The sequence below is a fragment of the Felis catus genome, chromosome X (assembly GCF_018350175.1).
Source record: "Felis catus isolate Fca126 chromosome X, F.catus_Fca126_mat1.0, whole genome shotgun sequence".
Lineage (NCBI taxonomy): Eukaryota > Metazoa > Chordata > Mammalia > Carnivora > Felidae > Felis > Felis catus.
The window spans coordinates 58,147,769-58,168,714 of record NC_058386.1 but is presented as its reverse complement, the minus strand read 5'-3'; the positions used below and the strand labels follow the sequence as shown (position 1 = coordinate 58,168,714).

Below are 20,946 nucleotides of genomic sequence, written 5' to 3'. Positions count from 1 at the left end.
ATACAGAATAGTTTCAGTATCCTAAAAATGGTCTGTGCTATGCTGTCATTGGTTTTTTTAAATGTTTATTTATTTTTGAGAGAGAGAGAGCAGGGAAGGGGCAAGAGAGGGAGACAGAGAGGATCCAAAGCAGGTTCTGTGATGACAGCAGTGAGCCAGTGTGGGGCTAGATCATGACATGTGAGATCCTGACCTGAGCCGAAGTCACCCACCCAGGTGCCCCAGTCATTGTTTTTTTAAAATGTTAATGAGTATATCCATTGTATGAATATAGACAAAACTGATTTAACTAATCCCCTATTATTGCACATTTAGATTGCTTTCTTATCTCTGTTTTAAAGATGAGAAAATTAAGACCTGGTGACGACCTTGTGATTTGTCCAAAGTCAACTGACTAAAATGCAAGCAGAGTTGAGATTAGAATCCTGGTCTGTTTCTGTCTCCGCAGCCCACACGCTTTTATGCCACCACTCTGACACCATTAATCCTTCCTTAAACTGTCTCCCTTCAATTTGAAACCGGGTGTTCTGCACAAACAGACCAGCCAAGGATCCAAGTATGGGTTGAGAAGGGCCAGCAACACAAAAGAATGAGGTGGACCAACTGACATGGAACAAATTGAAAATGAGAAGGGAGGTACAGGGACATAGAAATAAGCAGAAGGTGGGAGGTAGGTACACAGAATACTGGTTACAGTATAAAGGACACTGGGTTTGGGAAACTGAAGGGGAAAACTCTTGCTTTTATCTCTGTATGTGGGAGAGAGTAAAGATAATCTCAAGGCCATGTGGGGAGCCAGGAAGGATTAAGGTTTCTGGGAAAGTAAATGAGACGAGGGAGGATAAAACTCTCTGGGACTAGAAGGCTAGGAGAGGCTTAGTGTGGGAAGGAAGGCCCAGAGCAAAGAGGCAAGCTAGAGCAGGCACTGGACACCAAGCCTACACGTTCCTAAATCTGTGGCAGGACTCCCCTCCAGCCTAAGCCTCCTCCAGTATCTCAGACACTAGAAGCTCTCCAGCCCTTAGGGGTTGGAGGAGGAAAGTAGGGGGCAGAGACTGCAAAGTGCACTAACTATAATGGGGACTGAGGAAGGATCCTGGCACACATATACATATTTTTTAAACCAGTAGGCCTAACGCTAGTGCCCCCTCCCCCTCCCCCACTTCTCAAGCTTCACCCTCAGCCACACCCACACGCTAAGGACCATCCGGGAGTGGAGGGAGGGAGGGACAGGGAAAAGCGTGTGTGTGCGCGCGCGCGCGTGCGTGCTCGTGCAAACGAGAGGCAGAGGGACCGGAGACAGAGACTGAGACTGAGACAAAAAGAGACTGGCAGAGAGAGAGAGAAAGAGAGAGAAGGAGGAGGAGGAAAGAGACTGACAAGGACAGAAGGAGGGAGGGAGGAAGAGAGGGGCTGAGAGAGAGAGAGGAGGAAACACAGCTCTCGGCCTTGGTGAGGAAAACTACTGTAGAGATAAGGCAGGGAGCTCCTGCTGGAAGACTCTGGGAGAAGATCCCAGAACTTACCCTAAGACCGTTGAGGGAGTGGGGGAGTGTCTTTGCGGGGCCTGGTTTTGGGGTCATCAGGCAGTAACGGTTACTGCATAGGCGTTGTCACTGAGCCAGAGCCATTTAACCCGCCCTGGGTGGCTGGAAACCAAGCCTAAGACACCCCACAACTATGACATTCAGAATGGTTAGGGGAGCCCAAGGCTGCAGACAAGGGAAGGAGGGGCACGTGAGGGCTGGGTCCCTGCCTACCCCCCCTACTCCGCTGTCACTCATTACCCCAACAGTCTCCCAGGGGGCGGGCCCCGGAGAGGTGGGGTTGGGGGGAGGGTAATCTTGGCAGGCGCCTGCTGCATGGCGTAGGTAGGGACTGTCGGGGGGGGGGCGGACGCTGGGGGGTTGAACACGAGTGGGAAGCGAGGAGAGACACGGGGAGGGGGAGGGGACCGGGAACCATTTGAATGAGAGGAGGGGATCACGGGTAGAGTGGGCTCCAGGAGGTAGGGCGGGCACGGGTGTGACGGGGTGGGGGGGGAAGGGGAGAAGACTCTTGAGCCAGGTAAGAGAAGCAGGTGCGTAGATGTATTTTTTGTGGGTTAGTGTACTCTGCCGTTCCGTGGAGAGGGGGTGCCGCCTTTCCCGAGGGCGGGCTTCAAAGCTCCAGAGGCTAGCTTTTCCTCCTCAACTAACGGGGCCCCGGGCGGGGGCTCAAGCTCCATCTCCAACGACTACGCTCCACTCCGCAATTTCCAGGCGGCCACTGGGCTGGGAGTCTCGCGCCGGGGGCCGGCGCTGTCTCGCGAGCCCCCTCCACGAGCCAGCCAATGGGGTTGGTTGCTGGCGCCGCCCGCCCGCCTGGTGCAGAGCGCTGGGCTCTGTGAGCGGCGCTGCCATTTAAAGGGGCCGCGACCCCTGTCCCGGCTGCTAGGGAGGGAGGTGGAGAAGGAGCGCGGGGCCGTCGCTGTCTGCAGTTCTAGGCTTGTAGCCGGTACACTAACCCTGCCGCAGGTAGGGGTCGGGCCTGATCAAGCCGAACCGAACCTGCAGGCGGGATTTCGCCGTAGCCAGGAAGGGGGGGGGGGTCTAAGGAGAGATCGTAGCTCCAAAATGTCTTCCTGTAAATGCCTGAGGTGGGGGGTGGGCAACAGGAGAAGGAGGACTGGGGGAGCAATAGGAAGGGGGAACGGGGCTGAGGAAGTGGGCGACCCTGAAAGGTAACTGGGGGGAGGGGTTAGGAAGGGCAGTTTGTGGGGGCGAGGGAAGGGCTGAGGGGAGGACCTTGCAACGCGGGGAGGGGGGGTGGGGCCAGACAGGGTGGGTAAAGACTGGGGAGCTGAGGGGCTCTGGGAGAGAGGGGAGGAGATAAGAACTGAGATCGCGGGGGTGGGAAAGGCTCTTGGTGGCAACAGCCCTAGGAGACTCTAAGGGGGGCGTTCAGCCCGAGTTGGGGGGGGAGTGAAAGGTAGAGGGGGAGGGGAACTGGGAGTTGCAGTGGGGTGGCGGGGGCAGGCGGGAGGGTGGAACGACCGACTGCCTGGCTAGTGTGGGCACGGGGCCAGGGCGGGGAACGCCTCTCCCCACAGGGGGCGCTGTATGGGGGGGAGTGGTCATTGGGACTAGAGCCAGTGGAAATGCTTGTCGGTGTGGTGGGGGCTGTTCATGAGAAATCCAAGTGGGTGATGGGGTGTGTCTCAGAACCTATATAAGAAGGAATTCTGGCGAAGACCACCTCTTTTGCCCCTTCTTCTACCCCTAATCTACAGCCCATATCCAGTCATCCTCATGGACCCCAGTGACTTTCCCAGTCCGTTTGACCCATTGACCCTGCCAGAGAAGCCCCTGGCTGGAGACCTTCCAGTAGACATGGAATTTGGAGAAGATCTACTGGAATCCCAGACTGCCCCAACTCGAGGATGGGCGCCCCCTGGCCCTTCTCCATCCTCAGGAGCCCTGGACCTGCTTGATGCCCCTGCTGGCCTGGAAAAAGACCCTGGAGTCCTGGATGGAGCCACTGAGCTGCTGGGGCTGGGGGGGCTGCTCTATAAAGCCCCCTCTCCCCCAGAGGTGGACCATGGTCCTGAGGGGACCCTTGCTTGGGATGCAGGAGATCAGACCCTAGAGCCTGGACCAGGGGGCCAGACTCCTGAGGTGGTACCACCTGAGCCAGGGGCTGGGGCAAATCCCTCTTCACCACAGGGGTTACTAGAGCCTTTGGCTCCAGATTCGCCAATAACACTGCAGCCCCCCCATATTGAAGAGGAGGAGACCACCAACATAGCTACAGGGAGAAGGGGCTCCCCTGGGCAGGAGGAGGAGCTTCCCCAAGGGCAGCCACAGAGCCCAAATGGTCCCCCCAGCCCTTCAGTGGGAGAGACTCTGGGGGATGGAATCAACAGTTCTCAGACCAAACCTGGGGGCCCTAGCCCTCCTGCACACCCATCCTTGCCAGGTAGGTCACCTAATCAGCTGGAGAATCCAGGCTGGGGAGAGGGTAGGGGTAAGTAGGGGTGGTTGTGTGTCTGGGGAAAGCGTAAGGGAGGGGGAAGAGGGTGGACAGACAAGAGTAGGGATATGTATGGAGAAGGAGTTGGGAGCTTGGACGGGAGGACGAGGGGCTGTGATGAAGATTAAGGAAAGTAGGGGTAGGGAGGCAGCTCAGTGGCTATGGGAGGGTAATAGGGGGGAGGTTTCAGGGGGTGGGTTGGGAAGAGTGGATTTGTTGGGAGAGGTTCCCTTTTTCTTACCCCCAGGGGGCTGTTGTGCCAGGGTCCTTTCTTTACAATTTGGAGAGGACACCAGGCTTCTTGGTGCTAAGATCTTTCCAGCTGTTTTGTTCTAGAAGAGAGTGGGGTTTCTGGGTTGGATGAATGATAACTAGGTTCTGGAGCCACCAACAGCATAGTGATTTCAGGGGAATGGTAGAAATGCAGGGCCTGGAATTGTGTCTCTGATAGGGGAGGAAGAGCCTGGGCTTGAGAGTCTCTGATTTCCCCCCTCTTTCTGCCTAGTGGTGTGCCTCTCCCAGGTTGTGACCAGGGTCTTGGGGCTTATATAACCACCTGAGTCCAGGGGAACCTCTCCATACATAATGCTTCCTTTTCCCTTTGCTACCTTTGGGTGCTTGCATTTGTTGTCAGTGAACTATATAAGTTCTCTGATGAAAGACCTGTTATCTGTGTTTCCTTAACTCCCAATGATTGGGACAGAGGCTGGGGGGAAGGCTAAGATTTTTTTTTTTAATGGAGAATAGCTGCCCCCTCCCCTCCCTTAGAACAGAGCTTGAGGTAACCCTGAGAGGGGCCCCAAGAAGCCACAGGCACTTGAGTTTTCCCTTTCAGTTTTGAGTATGTTCTTCCCCAGGAGTGGAGGCACGGAGGTTGGGCCAGAGAGGGGGGTGGTGAGGGCAAGCTCAAGATTTAGGCTGTTTTCTGCTTCCTTTGCAGGAGATGGCCTGACTGGGAAGGCGAGTGAGAAGCCGCCTGAGAGGGTGAGGGGGGGAGGGGACTGGAAGGAGTCTGGTTCCCCCTATAGCTCTGGGAAGGACAGACCCTTCATTTTCCCTCCCAGATGTTGTTCTGGGGAGGGCTTGTGCAAGGAGAGTTAGGAGGAAGCGGGCGGGGGGTGGGTGGGGGAGCTCTTGTGTCTCCTGCTTCTTAAGGAGAAAGTCCAGCCTCCTTTTCTCCCCTCCTCTCAGTCCTGGGCTGAGGGTCCCTACTCTCCCTTCCCCCTCCCATCTCTGTACCCCCCCACACCCTGCACCAGTACAGCAGGCCCTTTAGCCTGCCCCTGGTGTCAGCTTTCCTCCCCTCCCATGTTTCCAAGGTGCAGAAGAGAAGCGAGCGCGTTAGAAGAGTAGAGCCTCCAAAACCCGAGGTTGTGGATTCCACTGAGAGCAGTGAGTAGGACTTGAGGAAGTGTGACCGAGTGGGATGTGGCGGGCCACAGATCTCCTGGCTCCCATAGTGCTGCGCCCTGCAGAGTGTGAAGTGCCTATCTCTGCTGTGGGTTGGCATGGGAACCAGGGGCAGTGGGGGAAATTGAAAACAACAGCAGCGAGAATGGAGTTTCCTGTTTCAGCCATGCCATCCCTGTCCTGAATCTTCTCACTCAGAGCCCTCCTGGGCCCTCCCAGGGAGAGTGCCACCAGTGGCTTAAGATGCCAGCATGATGCGGGTGGGGGCGCAGAGGAAATAACTAGGGGGATGGGGCTCATCCGAGGAGCCAGTATCTGCTGAGCTGCCCGTTGGTCAGAGGAGAGCTGGTCCAGTAGCTTTTGCTCATGGTCCGTGCCCCCACTTCCACAGTTCCAGTGTCAGATGAGGATTCTGATGCCATGGTAGATGACCCCAATGATGAGGACTTTGTGCCATTCCGGCCCCGGCGCTCCCCTCGCATGTCCCTACGCTCAAGCGTGGCACAAAGGGCCGGGCGCTCTGCAGTAGGCACCAAGATGACCTGTGCTCACTGCCGGACGCCACTGCAGAAGGGGCAGACCGCCTACCAGCGCAAGGGGCTGCCTCAGCTCTTCTGCTCTTCATCCTGTCTCACCACTTTCTCTAAGAAGCCTTCGGGCAAAAAGACCTGTACCTTCTGCAAGAAGTACGTGAAGGTCCCCAGGGTGCAGGGAGGGCAGGGATCAGGCCGGGAGTAACTAGTGATCCGGGGACTGTGGGCAAGAAGCTAGCAGAGTGGAACTGGGAGGAGGGTCCGAGATTACTCGGCCCTGTGGTCATCGATCCCTGCGGAGGGGTGGGAGCTGATGAAACAAGAGGATGGTACTGAGTGAACATTCCAACCTGCTTCCACCTGCAGGGAGATCTGGAACACCAAGGACTCGGTTGTGGCACAGACTGGTTCAGGAGGCTCCTTCCATGAGTTCTGCACATCCGTCTGTCTCTCCCTGTACGAGGCCCAGCAGCAGCGCCCAATCCCACAGTCTGGGGATCCTGCCGACGCCACTCGCTGCAGCATATGCCAGAAGACTGGAGAGGTGAGGAAGCTCGATGGGGGCTGATTTGCAGAGCCTGGCTAGCCCTGACCTGCCCCTGCCATCCTGGGGCTGCAGGGGCCAGGCCCTGTGGAAGAGGGGAGTGGGGAGGAAGGGCAGCCATCGTGAGGGAGCATATTCAAGGATAGAGCTTCTCCAGGATGTATGCAGCCGGCCTTCCTTGCCTCCCGGGACCTCACCATCAAGTCGGCAGCCCGATGTGCAGGTTGGGGGGTCCCTGGGCCCACTGTGTGCTGTGAAGGTCTAGGGTGAGGTGGGGCGGGCCGTCCTTGCTTCAGGGTGGGTGGTGGTGCCCAGGCCCTGGCTCAGGGTGTGTGTGTGTACGGCAGGTCCTGCACGAGGTCAGCAACGGCAGCGTGGTGCACCGGCTCTGCAGCGATTCTTGCTTCTCCAAATTCCGGGCCAACAAGGGACTGAAAACCAACTGTTGTGACCAGTGTGGGGCTTACATCTACACCAAGACCGGGAGCCCTGGCCCTGAGCTCCTCTTCCACGAGGGCCAACAAAAGCGGTTCTGCAACACAACCTGCTTGGGGGCGTACAAGAAGGTGGGGCCGAGGGAGTAGTGCATTAGAGGGCTGTGGACGGGGGTGCGGTTCCTGGGTGACAAATAAAGGTGCCTGATGGGTCGAGGGTTGGGAAGAATAAAACAAATAAAGGGGGTTTCAATTGTATCTGTTATGTTTTATTTTTGAAGCTGGCTGGTGGATACACAGGTCTTTGTTATATCATCATCTACCCTTTTTTTGTATGCCTGAAATATCTCATGTTTTAAAAAATTTAACAAATAAAAGCGAAGGGACAAATCCAGCCTCAGCCTCTCCTTCCCCATCCTCACAGAAAAACACACGTGTGTACCCATGTGTCTGGTGCAAGACCCTGTGTAAGAACTTTGAGATGCTATCACATGTGGATCGTAATGGCAAGACCAGCTTGTTCTGTACCCTGTGCTGTACCACCTCTTACAAAGTGAAGCAGGCAGGGCTCACTGGTAGGTGCAAAGCCCTCTTCTCTGAGACCCCTGCTGGCCTTCCTTCTACCTCCCGTACTCCCTTCTAAAGTGATCCCTGCTGCCCAACCTCAGCCCCGACCACATCTTCCCATGGATTTCCTGTTCCATCTCTGCACTGCCTTACACCTTCTGTGTGCTCTCTCTCTCTCTCTCTCCTTCTCTATCTCTCTCTCTCTCTCTTTCTTTCTCTCTCTCTCTTTCTCCTTTTCTCTCTGTGCCCCAGGCCCTCCCCGACCCTGCAGCTTCTGCCGCCGCAGCCTCTCTGACCCCTGTTACTACAACAAGGTTGATCGCACAGTCTACCAGTTCTGCAGCCCCAGCTGCTGGACCAAGTTCCAGGTACTCCAAACCCTGGACCAGGGATGAAAGAAGGGTGTGGTGACACAGAGAGGGTATGAGAGTTGGGGCAGGTAGGCCCGGGCAGAACTAAGAACGAGCCTGACCCCCCCCTCCCCACTGCCCCCACACACCTCCCTTACTTGTCTTCCTTCCCTCCAGCGCACAAGCCCTGAGGGGGGCATTCACCTGAGCTGTCACTACTGCCACAGCCTCTTCAGTGGCAAGCCTGAGGTCTTGGACTGGCAGGTAAGATCCCCACCCCCGCCGACATCCTGCCACATAGACCGGACAGCTGTCTGAAGGGGGCCTTCCCTCCACTTGGCTCTCGCCAGATCGGGATGTCACAGCTCTGTCCTCCCCGCCCTGTGCCCCTCATCTCAGGACCAGGTGTTCCAGTTCTGCTGCCGAGATTGCTGCGAGGACTTCAAGCGGCTCCGGGGTGTGGTGTCCCAGTGTGAGCATTGCCGGCAGGAGAAACTCCTGCATGAGAAACTCCGGTTCAGTGGGGTGGAGAAGAGCTTCTGCAGCGAAGGTAAGGAGGTGGGGAAAGGCGCAGAAGGGCCTGAAACTTCCAGCCAGAGAGGGTGGTGGGGTAAGGAGGAGGGCTTGCAATGTGGCACTTGGGGGGCGGTCGGGGGTCCTCTGGTCACTGTGTTGTCCTCCTCCCATCCCCTCCCCCTCCGTCTGTCTCTCTGTCCATCCAGAGGCTTCAAGGTACGAGAGGCTGGTGGAGGTTTTAGGTGGACCACCTTGGAAAGGTTGGGCCTCCTGGCCATGGTGATCTCTGGGTCTCTGGACTCTCTCCTCTTGCCCTCTTCCCAGGCTGTGTGCTGCTGTACAAACAGGACTTCACCAAGAAGCTGGGGCTGTGCTGTATCACTTGTACCTACTGCTCCCAGACCTGCCAGCGTGGAGTCACCGAGCAGCTGGATGGCAGCACCTGGGACTTCTGCAGTGAGGACTGTAAGAGCAAGTACCTGCTGTGGTACTGCAAGGTAAGGGGGGCAGGACACTGGAAAGGAGGGAAGGGGCGCCAAGGGGCACAGGCTGTTACACTGGCCTCAGGGTGCGGGCCGATCTCCAGGGAGGGGGCTCTGGTTGGCCCGACTTCTGAAGGGAGCAGCACGGCCTCTCCCAGGGCAAAGGGCCCAGCCCACTTTAGGGAGGCAGGTCTGACTGTCCTGTTGACGCCCCCCAGGCCGCCCGGTGCCACGCCTGTAAGCGCCAGGGGAAGCTGCTGGAGACCATCCACTGGCGTGGGCAGATCCGTCATTTCTGCAACCAACAGTGTCTGCTGCGCTTCTACAGCCAGCAGAACCAACCCAACTTGGATACCCAGAGCGGGCCTGAGAGCCTCCTGAACAGTGAGTGCTGGGCAGGGGGCACGCTCTGTTAGCACTGGCCTGGACCCTTTTCACCCTAGGCCCAGCCCCTCTCTCCCTTCTCTCTTGCTTTCACCTCATCCTTGGCCAGACAGAGCTCCTTGTACTATATTCTTTTTCAGCTTCTGGACTGTGCGGGTACTAGGGGGAGCCTTGTTTCAAGGTCCCTAGAGTTCGAGTCTACTCGAACTGTATAAAGGATGTGTTTTGAGGGGATGGACACTGACCCAGGTGGGATGGGGCATGTGGGGGGCTGTGGTTAATTTTCAGAGAGCTGGAAGTGTCGGCATAAGCTCTACCTTTGAGGAGACCGAAGACTATTGTTTCTAGAATGTCACCTCAGTCTCTCCACTGCTTCAGGGGTACCAAACTTCCGAGGGTCATCTGAGTGGAAGGTCTCCAATTGTGCGTCATTGGGGGAACTGTCTTTTGGTCTTCTTGGCAGCCAGGAGCAAAGAACCTTCTTGGCCAGTGTTGCTGGGGCCTAGAGAAGACTACATCTAAGGATGGGGGTTGGTGAGGAGGGGATATTCTAGATCTCCCATTTGCATCTAGTGTGCCTTTCAATGGAGCTCTTGTGGAATGGGGATGAGGAGAGCGGAGAGCAAGTTCCTCAGATGAGAGCATTCATTTGTTTTGATCTATAGGTCAGTCTCCCGAGTCGAAGCCTCAGGCACCATCTCAAACCAAAGTGGAGAACAGCAGTACAGTGAAGACCCCAGAGGAAAATGGGAATCTGGGCAAGGTCAGGGCAGAAGCCAAGGGGGGGGGATGGCCTCAGAGGAGGGTATGCTGGTTGGCAGCTCTAACATTCCTTGGTCTCTGCAGATCCCTGCCAAGACCCGATCGGCTCCCGCTGCTTCCACCCCTCCTCCACCCCCGCCACCCCCAGCAACACCCCGCAAAAACAAAGCGGCCATGTGTAAACCACTGATGCAGAATCGGGGGGTCTCCTGCAAGGTGGAGATGAAGTCCAAAGGGAGTCAAACAGGTGAGCCAGGGTACCTAGACATCCCAGGCTACATTCCATAGTCCTAGGCCTCCAGCCCCGTGCCTGGGAACTGGACAGGGGGTTTATGAGATGGCTGAAGCATTGTGCACATGGTTGTCCCAGAATTCTCGAGTTGTCTCTCAACCTCTGGTTCTAGGGCAGTTTTGTGACACTGAGCACGTGTTAGAGCTTTTGGGGTAGAGGGGGACAGGCAAGCGTCAGGCTCTGGGCCAGATGTGGTACATCTAGCAGAGGCTCTGAGAAGACCCCTTTCTTGTCAACAGAAGAGTGGAAGCCACAGGTGATAGTGCTGCCCATCCCAGTGCCCATCTTTGTGCCAGTGCCTATGCATCTGTACTGCCAGAAAGTCCCGGTGCCTTTCTCCATGCCCATCCCGGTAAGTTTCCCTGCCCTTCCTGGTGTGGTCTCCTTTACCCTTTCAGGATTGAGACCTATGTTCCCCGCCTCCCCCCCCTTAGTCTCATCAGCTGTCCCTCTCATTCGCTGGGGTGGTTGTTGGTGTTCAGTTGGGATTCCTGCCTCCAGGTGCCTGTGCCCATGTTCCTGCCCACCACCTTGGAGAGCACAGACAAGATTGTGGAGACCATTGAGGAGCTGAAGGTGAAGATCCCTTCCAACCCCTTGGAGGCCGACATCCTGGCTATGGCAGAAATGATTGCAGAGGCTGAGGAGTTAGACAAGGCCTCATCTGACCTTTGTGGTACGCCATGGGGGGTGGTGATGAGGGAGACAGGGTGCTACTGGCCTGTGTCAGCCTAAGGGGGAGGAGTGTGGTAATCTTGGTGCCTTAGAAGGACTGGGGAGTAGTTGGGATTAGCCCCTGAAGGCCTGTGAGGGTGCTAGGCAGGAGCTGCAGTGACCAAGCCACCTTCCCTGTCCCCCAGATCTTGTGAGCAACCAGAGTGCAGAGGGGCTTCTGGAAGACTGTGACCTGTTTGGGCCAGCTAGAGATGATGTCCTGGCCATGGCCGTCAAGATGGCCAATGTCTTGGATGAGCCTGGGCAAGACTTGGAGGCGGACTTCCCCAAGAGTGAGTGGGACTTGAAGTGTGTCCACTGGGTGCAGTAGCATTTGTGCCGAGAGGCATGAAGTGTCCCTTGTGATCTGAGCATGACCCCAAAACAGTGCTCCTTGTGACCCTGTGACAGAAGGTTCTCACAGGGACTAGTGCTAGAGATACCGGGACAGGCGCAGTGTTTTGCAGTTGTGTCTAGCTTTTGTTTAATCGCGGCAGAACACATAACATAAAATTTATCATCTTAACCGTGTTTAAGCATGCAGCTCGGTAGCGTTACGAACATTCCCATCATTGTGAGTTTTTGCATTTATGTGCCTCGGAGCGTGTTCTTGGTACAGCTTTGCTGCTTCCTACCGAGTACAGTAAGGCTGTATAGGAGTCTCATCTCCAGTCAAGTGGCCAAGTGGCAGGGGTAGGGTGTGAGGACCACAGGGTTGAGATCTTAAAAAAATTGATTTCTTCCTCCTTTCCTCTCTAACAGACCCTCTGGACATTAACCCAAGTGTAGACTTCCTCTTTGATTGTGGCCTGGTAGGGCCCGAGGATGTGTCTACTGAACAAGACCTTCCCCGCACCATGAGGAAGGTGAGGGCCAGGGCTGCTAAATCCACAGAAGGAGGAGGCTCAAAGAGTTTTTTTTGGGGGGGTGGAGGCGGCTCTTGTAGTCAAGCCGGTGGCCTTAGTTTGACTTTCCTAACCTCCGTTGTCTGCCACTGTGAGTACCAAGAAATAGCCACACTTTCTCTCTTCACGAGGTCACCAGGGCCATTTCTGGGGCTCTGTGCTGTGGAAGCTCGCTGCATTCTTACATCAGGCCCTTGCTTCCCCAGTGGTCAATACTATCCTGACTGGCTTCCGTGGTGCCCCTGGCCCTGCTTCTGCCACCCCTTTCCTTTCTCTTCCCCTCCAGGGTCAAAAGCGGCTGGTGCTTTCGGAGAGCTGTTCCCGGGATTCCATGAGCAGCCAGCCTAGCTGTACTGGACTCAACTATTCATATGGTGTCAATGCTTGGAAGTGCTGGGTGCAGTCAAAATATGCCAATGGAGAAACCAGCAAGGGGGATGAACTGCGCTTTGGCCGTAAGTATGGGGTGGGGGTGGGGAGGAAGGTACCCCGTGCTCAGGGGAGGGGCCCCCACCCATTTACCTAAAACACAGGGCCCCCTCGATGTGGGGAGAGGAGGAGGGCCAGAGCTGCAGTTCAGCTGAGGATGTGAGGATGTCTAGGGGTGATAAGGCCGTGATCACCGAAGGGTGTCCTGTGAAGATGGGGAGGAGTTGCAAAATAAGGGGAGAGGCTGTCTAGGTTTAAAGGCTGAGGGATTTTTTTTTTTGTAATGGGTGGGTTTGTTCTGGAGCTGGATGCACTAAGGGATGAAGGGATTAATGATGGAGCTAAATGAAATTCTCCACATGGAGTTCTCTTAATCCCATCTACCTCCACTGTGTATCACTACAGCCAAACCTATGCGTATCAAAGAGGATATTCTGGCCTGCTCAGCTGCTGAACTCAACTACGGTCTGGCCCAGTTTGTGAGAGAAATCACTCGACCCAACGGTGAACGATACGAACCTGACAGCATCTACTATCTGTGTCTCGGCATCCAGCAGGTATCCCTGGCACGCCGCCTCGCTTGCTGTCACTCTCAACATAGCAGGCAGGATCCCACCGTAAATGACTCTGTCCCGGCCCCTGTTCCTCACCCTGCCTCCTACCCTGAGCAGGTCCCCTTGGTAATCCTCCAGAACCATTCTAGGAAGGGAAAGATGGGTAGAGCTGAACTCTTTGGGTGGCGGGGTGATGTGTAGTTTCCCCTGCAAGAGGTCAGCCGCATGTTGTCTGACGAAGGAGGCTGGGCTTGTGAAGAACCAGTGACAACACAGCTCCCCAAACTTCCTCCTCTTCCAGCAGGGCCCCGGTATCTCAGAGTGGGGGGGGGTATCCCTGGAGAAAAGCACTCTGGGTCACCTAATCAAGCAGCGCTTTCCCATTGCCTCCTCATTACCGAGGTTGCCATGCTCGGGGCCTTTGGCATCACGTCTTTCCTCCAGAACCTAGAGTCTAGCTTTCTGTGCATGTTTTTCTTTCTTCAGTACTTGCTGGAAAACAATCGAATGGTGAACATTTTCACAGACCTTTACTACCTGACTTTCGTTCAAGAACTCAACAAGTCTCTGAGTACCTGGCAGCCCACACTCCTCCCCAACAGTAAGGGACAGGGACCTTGCAACCCCTCTGCCCTCTTCTCCATGCTTTCAGTACACCGTTCCAAGAGTCCTGGGCTGTTTGGTCTGCCACTCTCCACAAAGTGTCTGAGGGCAGGGGTTACATCCCTGGGGGGGCCTCGGGGTTGAGAGCTAGAGGGGCCAGAGCCCCCATCCTTGAACACGACCTAGGTCTAGGTCTGAAAAAGGTGGCTTGGGTTTTGGTGGTGAGTGAAGAAAGAAGAGAAGGCACTGTGGGACTCCTTGGGGTTTACATCTCCCTGCCTGTAACTCGAGGGTGGTAAGAGAAGCTCCAAATGCAAGTGGAAACCATTTAAAAAGCCCAGTTCACTGTCTACTGTAGCAGGGTGTCTGCGTTCTCTGTGCAGTTGTCACTTACTGGCCAGCGATGGGGTGGGAAATGCTCGTGAGCGGGGCGTCTGGGATCGGAAGTGGCTGGGTGGGGGTGTTTGATCACTCCTGACTGGCGTCTCCCCCTTGACCATTGCAGATACGGTGTTCTCCCGCGTGGAGGAAGAGCACCTGTGGGAGTGTAAGCAGCTCGGGGTCTACTCACCCTTTGTCCTCCTCAACACCCTCATGTTCTTCAACACTAAGTTTTTTGGGCTCCAGACAGCCGAGGAACACATGCAGCTCTCCTTCACCAACGTGGTGCGGCAGTCCCGCAAGTGTACCACCCCTCGGGGCACCACCAAGGTGGTGAGCATCCGCTACTATGCCCCCGTCCGCCAGAGGAAAGGGCGAGGTACGAGGCTATCCCCCGACCCCTTTATCTTTCCCCCTCCCTGCTTTCCCCTCTCAGGCCCCTCCATGACTGCTGGCTTGGCCCTCTCCTTGTCTTCCCTACCCCTTCCATTCCTGTGTTTGCCAAAAAGGCGAAAATAGCCAGTCCTGCAATCTGCTAGGCAGTGGCTCTTGCAGAAATAGGAGGTCACTCAGCTGCCTGTATCCTGCTCCCCTCCTTTTTTTCTTTTTCTTTTTCTTTTTCTTTTTCTTTTTCTTTTTCTTTTTCTTTTTCTTTTTCTTTTTCTTTTTTTCTCTTTCTCTTTCTTTTATTTACTTATTTTTAAAGAAATATTTCTTTGTGACCTTTTTTTAAGTTTATTTGTTTATTTTTGAGAAAGACAGAGACAATGTGAGTGGGAGAGGGGCAGAGAGAGGGGGAGAGAGAGAATCCCAAGCAGGCTCTGCACTGTCAGCTCAGAGGCCAATGTGGGGCTCGAACTCATGAACCATGAGATCATGAGTTGAGCCAAAACCAAGAGTCGGATGCTTAACTGACTGAGCCACCCAGGTGCCCCTCTTTTTTTTTTTTTTTTTTAAAGCTCAGTCTTTTTTTTTTAGAGGTTTATTTATTTTTGAGACAGAGAGAGAGTGAGCAGTCAAGGGGTGGAAAGAGGGAGACAGAGGATCCGAAGTAAGCTCTGGGCTGACAGCAGAAAGCCCAACGTGGGGCACCAGCTCCTGAACTGTGAGATCATGACCTGAGCTGAAGTTGGATGCTTAACTGACTGAGCCACCCAGGCGCCTGGTGACTTTCCTCCTTTCAAGGCAATGTACTTTCTTGGGGTGGATGGTAGACAAGTAGGAAGCTGCTGGGTGTGTTCAACTGTGGGGGAGAGTTGACAGGGTGAATAAGAGGCTTTCCCTGGTTCTGTGCTGCTGGGTGTGACAAACTGCACCTTGGTTTCCATTCTGGCCCTGGAGTCCCGTGCCATCTGAGTGCGGTTCCCAAAGTCTCTTCTCTGGACCTGAGCCTCTGCCTGGGCTGAGGTACTGGGGGCTGGGACCATTGCTGTTTCCCTGTCCCGGAAGGCTAGCCCAGCCTTGCCATAGGGTCTGTTTTGTCACTATGCATGCAAAGCTTCTGAGATGATGTCTTCAGGAAATCATTTTGGGGAGATTATAAAGGGAGACCTTGGCAGTGAGAACCAGGGAGTCCCACAGAACAACTCCCCCCCCCCCCCCCGCTGTCACAGGACCTGTTTGCTTGACGTGGGGAGACTGACCGACCCTTCTTCTGCCTTTATTTCTCTGTGAGACTGTATTTGGTGTCCTGAGGCCTTCCCCCTGTGCCCTGGACTGTGCTCTTGGAAGTGGTTCATTGAGGCTGTGCTTGTAATGACTCTGGGTCATTTGCTTCATCTGCAGACACGGGCCCTGGGAAACGGAAGAGAGAAGAAGAAGCTCCTATCTTAGAGCAGCGTGAGAACCGTATGAATCCCCTCCGCTGCCCCGTCAAGTTCTACGAATTCTATCTCTCAAAATGGTGAGTTGGAAGCTTTGCAGGCGTGGCATTAGCATGAGGACCCAGGGAATCTACTTTGCCCTGGTAATTGATCTCTGTCCTCCCACCCCTCCCCCCACCCACCTCGCCACTATTATAGCCCTGAAAGCCTCCGGACTCGCAACGATGTGTTCTACCTGCAACCTGAGCGGTCCTGCATCGCCGAGTCACCTCTCTGGTATTCCGTGATCCCCATGGACCGCAGCATGTTGGAGAGTATGCTCAATCGCATTCTGGCTGTGCGTGAGATTTACGAGGAGCTGGGTCGTCCTGGGGAGGAAGACCTGGACTGAGCCCATGTGCTATCCGTGTCTGTCTTTCACACCAACATCTGGCCTGGGGCCATGTCCCACAGGGCGACTGGCCCAGGAACCAATGCTACTCATCCTGAAGGGCCCTGACTGCCCTTCTCTACTCATCCATTCCCTGCCTTCCCTAGGAACCCCTGGCTCTTACCTTCTTCCACACCACTTGACAACCACAGGGCCCCAGTCCTCTGCACCCAGGGGCTGGTCTCCCAGCGATGGGCAAAACCCAGCTTGGCCATTTCCTTTATGCTTCAAAGTGAACCCCTTCTCCTGGGGGCCCAACTCTGGGTGGAGTGTTGAGAGCTCTGGTGATCCTGTTGGCTTTGGGTTTCCTGACCCATCCCATGTAGGTAAAGCTTCCTGTTCCTAGGTTTGGCCAAGGGAAGAACCCAGCTGCCTTCTCTGCCCTGTGCCCATCCCCTCCGTTTGCTCTTCCCTGGTACCACGCTAGAGGGTCTTGTATGGACGACGGGAAAGAAAGTATGGCAGTAATGAGGGGACCATTTACCTAAACCACAGAGCTTAGATGCTCTTCCCCTCCCATGAGATAACTAGTTGTTGGAATCCCCGCGCCACCTCACTCCCCCTCCCCACCCCTGCAAGCACCAGCCCTTGGTGCCTCCATTTAAAAAACTTCCAAATGCTTTCTTTCCCTCAAAGGCAGAAGATGACTCTAAGTGTGGGGAACTGACTCCTGTCCCCTTGGTTTATGTGTTTGTCGCTCTCTGCCGTCTTAGGTTGGCATGAGCCATGGTGTCAACATGCTTAGCCCCCTTCTGTAACTGCCTCCCTTTAGTTCAATGGACAGAGTTTCCCAAGGCAAAAACTACCTTCTGACTTGGATTGGGGCTGGGTTTCCCCACTCGTGTTCTCCCCCCATCATAAGAGCCAGGCCAAGCCTGTGGGGGCCCTGGGTCATACAGGATGGGATGTGTGGTCAAAGGATAGGTGAAGAACTGTGGGCATGGGTCCTGTGCCCACTGCCTGCATCTCTCTTCCCCATCTTGCCTTCATAGTTCCAGAAAACTATTAGCGTCCAGCAAAGGGGGTACCCAGTTCTTTCCCTGTTGGCTTTGCTGTTCCCCAGCCTCCTTTTTGTGTTTTTATAACTGTTACCAGTTTAGCCACTGTTTAAATTGTATATATTGTTCTGAGGCGCCTGGCCTGTCCCTTCAGTGAGCCATGCCCACCCTTGTGTTGTAGTGAGAAGCTGTTGTCACAACTAACCTCTGTCTCTGGAATTGTTTGTTTCAAATAAAGAGTTAAAATTGTCCTTTGCCTTCTCTGGGGGAGGGAGAGCGGTATCAGGAGAGGTGGGGGCCTTAGTGGACCAGTGCCAGACCACTTCAAACTCTCAAGGGAGTAAAGAAGTGAGATGTCCCACCTCAGTTTCAAGAATCATTTTTACCTGCCTCGCTGAATGAATCCACTAGGAAATATGGTCTTTTTATTTTTCTTTCATTTTTTGAAAATTTACTTATTTTGAGAGAGAGAGAGAGAGAGAGAGAGAGAGAGAGACAGCGCGAGTGGGGGAGGGGCAGAGAGAGAGGAGAGAGAATCTCAAGTAGGCGCAGAGCCCGATGCGGGGCTCAGAGTCACAAACCATGAGATCATGACCTGAGCTGTAACCAAGAGTTGGACGCCCAACCAACTGAGCCACCCAGGTGCCCCATGGTCCTTTTTAATAACAAATTTCCAAATACTTAGAGGGGGAAAAATCAATTTCACAGCCATCTGTTGAGGACCTACTATGTGAAGGACCTAAGATTCCATGCTTCAGAGAAGACAAAGATTCATGAGACCAGGGTCCTATCCCCAGCAGGCTCCCAGGCTACAGGGGAGACAGACCACTGCACAGTTAGTTGTCAGACAGGCAGAATGAAATATCTAGTGCTGTGGGAGAATAGGGAGGTAATTCATTTCAAGTTTACAGGGATGTATGTGCAACTGAGTGAGCTCGCTGGGGGCGATGGCATATAACCGGGGCCTCAGGGAATAAGTGGGAGGGGTTGGGGGGACCAGTACAACCAAAGCCATAGGGAAGCCAAGTGTGAGGCTGAAGTTTTCCAGCCAGGCAATCTGCAGCTTTAGGGAGGAGATCCTCACAACAGTATAAAGGATGGGGGGGGGCAGGTAAGAAGTGTGGCTGATAGATTCTGTGGGCCTTGATGGGGGCTGCGGGGATAAAGAAGGAAAAGGGAAGATGGATTCAGATATTTCAAAGGTCAAGGCTATAGGATCTGGAGGAGAGGGAAGCGCTGAGCATGAATCCCAGGTTTCTAGCCTTGATAACTGGGAGGGAGAGTGAGATGACTTTCACCAAGTTGGGAAACAAGAGCAGGGTTGTTCTATTTTTGTTGATGTTTTTTGCCAGGGAGTAGGGGTAACGGGGTTGGTAACAAGTTGAGGTTTGGGTCATGTTGGGTTTCTACCGAAACACTCAAGTGGTGGGCTGTGCGACATAGCAAAAAGAACACCCAAACTGAAGTTTCTAATCCTAGCTATGCCACTGAGAGTTGGGCAAGCCTACCTTTTTGAGCCTCACCTTAAAAATGCATTCATGAGGCACCTGGGTGGCTCAGTCTGTTAAGCGTCCAACTTCGGCTCAGGTCATGATCTCATGGCTCGTGGGTTTGAGTACCGCGTCGGGCTCCCTGCTGACAGCTCAGAGCCTGGAGCCTGCTTCGGATTCTGTCTCCCTCTCTCTCTCTGCCTCCCACTCTCAAAAATAAATAAACATTAAAAAAACGCATTCATATTCTGCCCTGACTTTCTCACAGAACTGCTGCAAAGCCCAGGTGAGAAAATGGATATGAAAGAGCAGAATCGATGCTAGATGTTACCATATATACTAGGCAGTTGGGAATGTGGGTCTGAGGCTTAGAAAAGAGATGAGGTGTTTATTCTTTTTTTTTTTTTTTTAATTTTTTTTCAACGTTTATTTATTTTTGGGACAGAGAGAGACAGAGCATGAACGGGCGAGGGGCAGAGAGAGAGGGAGACACAGAAACGGAAACAGGCTCCAGGCTCTGAGCCATCAGCCCAGAGCCCGACGCGGGGCTCGAACCCATGGACCGCGAGATCGTGACCTGGCTGAAGTCGGACGCTTAACCGACTGCGCCACCCAGGCGCCCCTGTTTATTCTTTTTTAGGCTTTACTGAGGTACACTTGACATATAACATAGTATAGGTTTAAGGTGTAGAGCTGTGCCGATTTGATACGTTTATATATTGCAAATGATTACCACCATAGTGTTACCTAACACCTCCATCCCATGGCAAAGTACCATCTCTTTTTGGGGGGGTGAGAACGTTTAAGATCTACTCTCTTAGCAACCTTCAAGTATATAATATTGTTAACCATAGTAACCATGCTGTACATTAGATCCCCAGAACTTGGGGTGCCTGGGTGACTCAGTTGGGCCTCTGACTTTGGCCCAGGTAATGATCTCATGGTTCATGAGTTCAAGCCCTGCAATGGGGCTCTCTGCTATCAGCACAGAGCCCGCTTTGGATCCTCTGTCTCCCTCTCTCTACCCCTCCCCTGCTCGCTGTCTCTCAAAAGTAAACATTAAAAATATTTTTAAAAAATCCCCAGAATTTATTCATCCTATAATTGGAAATTTAGAGCCTTTGACCAATGTCTCCTCATCTCCTCTGCCTCCAAGCCCCTGGAAACCACCATTTTACTCTCTGTTCCTAGGAGTTCAGCTTTTTTAGATTCCACATATAAGTGAGATCATACAGTATTTGTCTTTCTCTCTGACTTATTTTACTTAGCATAATGCATGAGATGTCAATTTAAAAGTCACCTGCCAAGAACTAGCTAACTGAAGCTCTGGGATTGGACAGGGTCGTTATTAAAGGAGAAACTGAATAAGAAGAGAACCAAAAGAAAAAGAAAAAGGTACCTTGGGGAGTATCTCCAGTTAACCAGCGAAAGGAACAGAGAGGGAGGGACCAGAGAAATAAGAGGAGCCCAAATCTGCCAGATGCCACCTGATGAAAAGTTGTCCTCATCCCCAGGCTGAGATGAGGTCCATTAAATTTCCCTTCTCCTCCCATCCGCAACACGGCCTAAAACCTTCTGGCTCTCTTCCTTCCTTTCCCTACTGGAACAGAGCAGAGTCTGATGTCATTAGTTCAACTAGATTTCTATCGTGTGCCTAGCCTTGTGCTAGTCATTAGGGATACAGAGCTGAGTAAAAACTTGGGGTCTGCTCTTGCGAAGCCCCTAGTCTAACAGAGAAGACCGGGGCTTGGACTAGGGTGAGGCAATCAAGTGCAAAATATAAGAAGGCCCTCACTGTCAGGGTCATACTAGTACAGGGAAGGTATTTGCACAACCCCAAGAGTGAGTGCCTCCTTAAACTTTACCTTTTAGGTGCCTCAATTGGCTTACTCTAGTCGTGACCCTGGCGAAGACTCACGTGTCAATAAAATAACCAAGGTGGAATGTAATCGTTACTTATTCTCTCCCAAGAAATAGAGAGAGCCCACTGAGGTGACCTGGGAGCTCACTTCCCATGAAGAGTGAGCGTAGTTTTTTAGGCAGAGTAGATGTGTAGGGATTAGTGTGCACCAACGGCACAGAGGTATGAGAGAACACACAGTGTCTTTAGGGAGGGGTGGTTGGGCTGCAGAAGAGGTAGAGAGGGCACAGTAAAAAGGGTGAGTAGTGGTGGGGGTGTTGCTGGGAAAATGGGGATCAGGGTGTGAAAGGCATTGAATGCCATGCCTTGCCCTGCTAAGGTAACCAACCATCTTAATTTGCCAGGGACATCCCCAGTTTGTTTGCTTTTTTTTTCTAATTTTTTAAACGTAATCTTGGGGCGCCTGGGTGGCT

General features: G+C 53.7%; 1 protein-coding gene across 4 annotated transcripts; it reads left to right on the top strand.

Annotated features, from left to right (window-relative positions):
• The first annotated feature begins 1,415 nt into the window (after positions 1–1,415).
• Positions 1,416–17,371, top strand: ZMYM3 (zinc finger MYM-type containing 3). 4 transcript variants are annotated; one of them, XM_023248884.2, is made up of 25 exons: positions 1,416–1,452; positions 3,272–3,957; positions 4,952–4,995; positions 5,331–5,403; positions 5,813–6,107; positions 6,321–6,498; positions 6,846–7,064; positions 7,357–7,507; positions 7,752–7,867; positions 8,027–8,113; positions 8,249–8,399; positions 8,690–8,862; positions 9,066–9,231; positions 9,897–9,994; positions 10,078–10,240; positions 10,525–10,637; positions 10,787–10,961; positions 11,146–11,292; positions 11,762–11,865; positions 12,191–12,359; positions 12,739–12,890; positions 13,374–13,488; positions 13,996–14,250; positions 15,657–15,774; positions 15,893–17,371. In XM_023248884.2, exons 2-25 carry the CDS (start codon positions 3,291–3,293, stop codon positions 16,083–16,085), a joined length of 4,122 nt encoding a protein of 1,373 aa, XP_023104652.1. In that variant the 5' UTR covers positions 1,416–1,452; positions 3,272–3,290; the 3' UTR covers positions 16,086–17,371. The 4 variants fall into 4 exon arrangements, with proteins under 4 accessions (XP_023104652.1, XP_006943869.1, XP_004000661.1 ...); XM_006943807.4 differs by lacking the exon at positions 1,416–1,452 and adding an exon at positions 1,819–1,871; XM_004000612.6 differs by lacking the exon at positions 1,416–1,452 and adding an exon at positions 2,358–2,516 and having other exon boundaries at positions 5,337–5,403.
• The last annotated feature ends 3,575 nt before the right edge of the window (positions 17,372–20,946 follow it).

Excerpts from the sequence above, each read along its gene's own strand:
- ZMYM3 (XM_023248884.2), top strand. The coding sequence starts at position 3,291 with ATGGACCCCAGTGACTTTCCCAGTCCGTTTGACCCATTGACCCTGCCA. Across the intron at positions 6,108-6,320 it reads ACCTGTACCTTCTGCAAGAA|GGAGATCTGGAACACCAAGG; the intron begins GTACGTGAAGGT and ends TTCCACCTGCAG. Across the intron at positions 12,360-12,738 it reads GGATGAACTGCGCTTTGGCC|CCAAACCTATGCGTATCAAA; the intron begins GTAAGTATGGGG and ends GTATCACTACAG.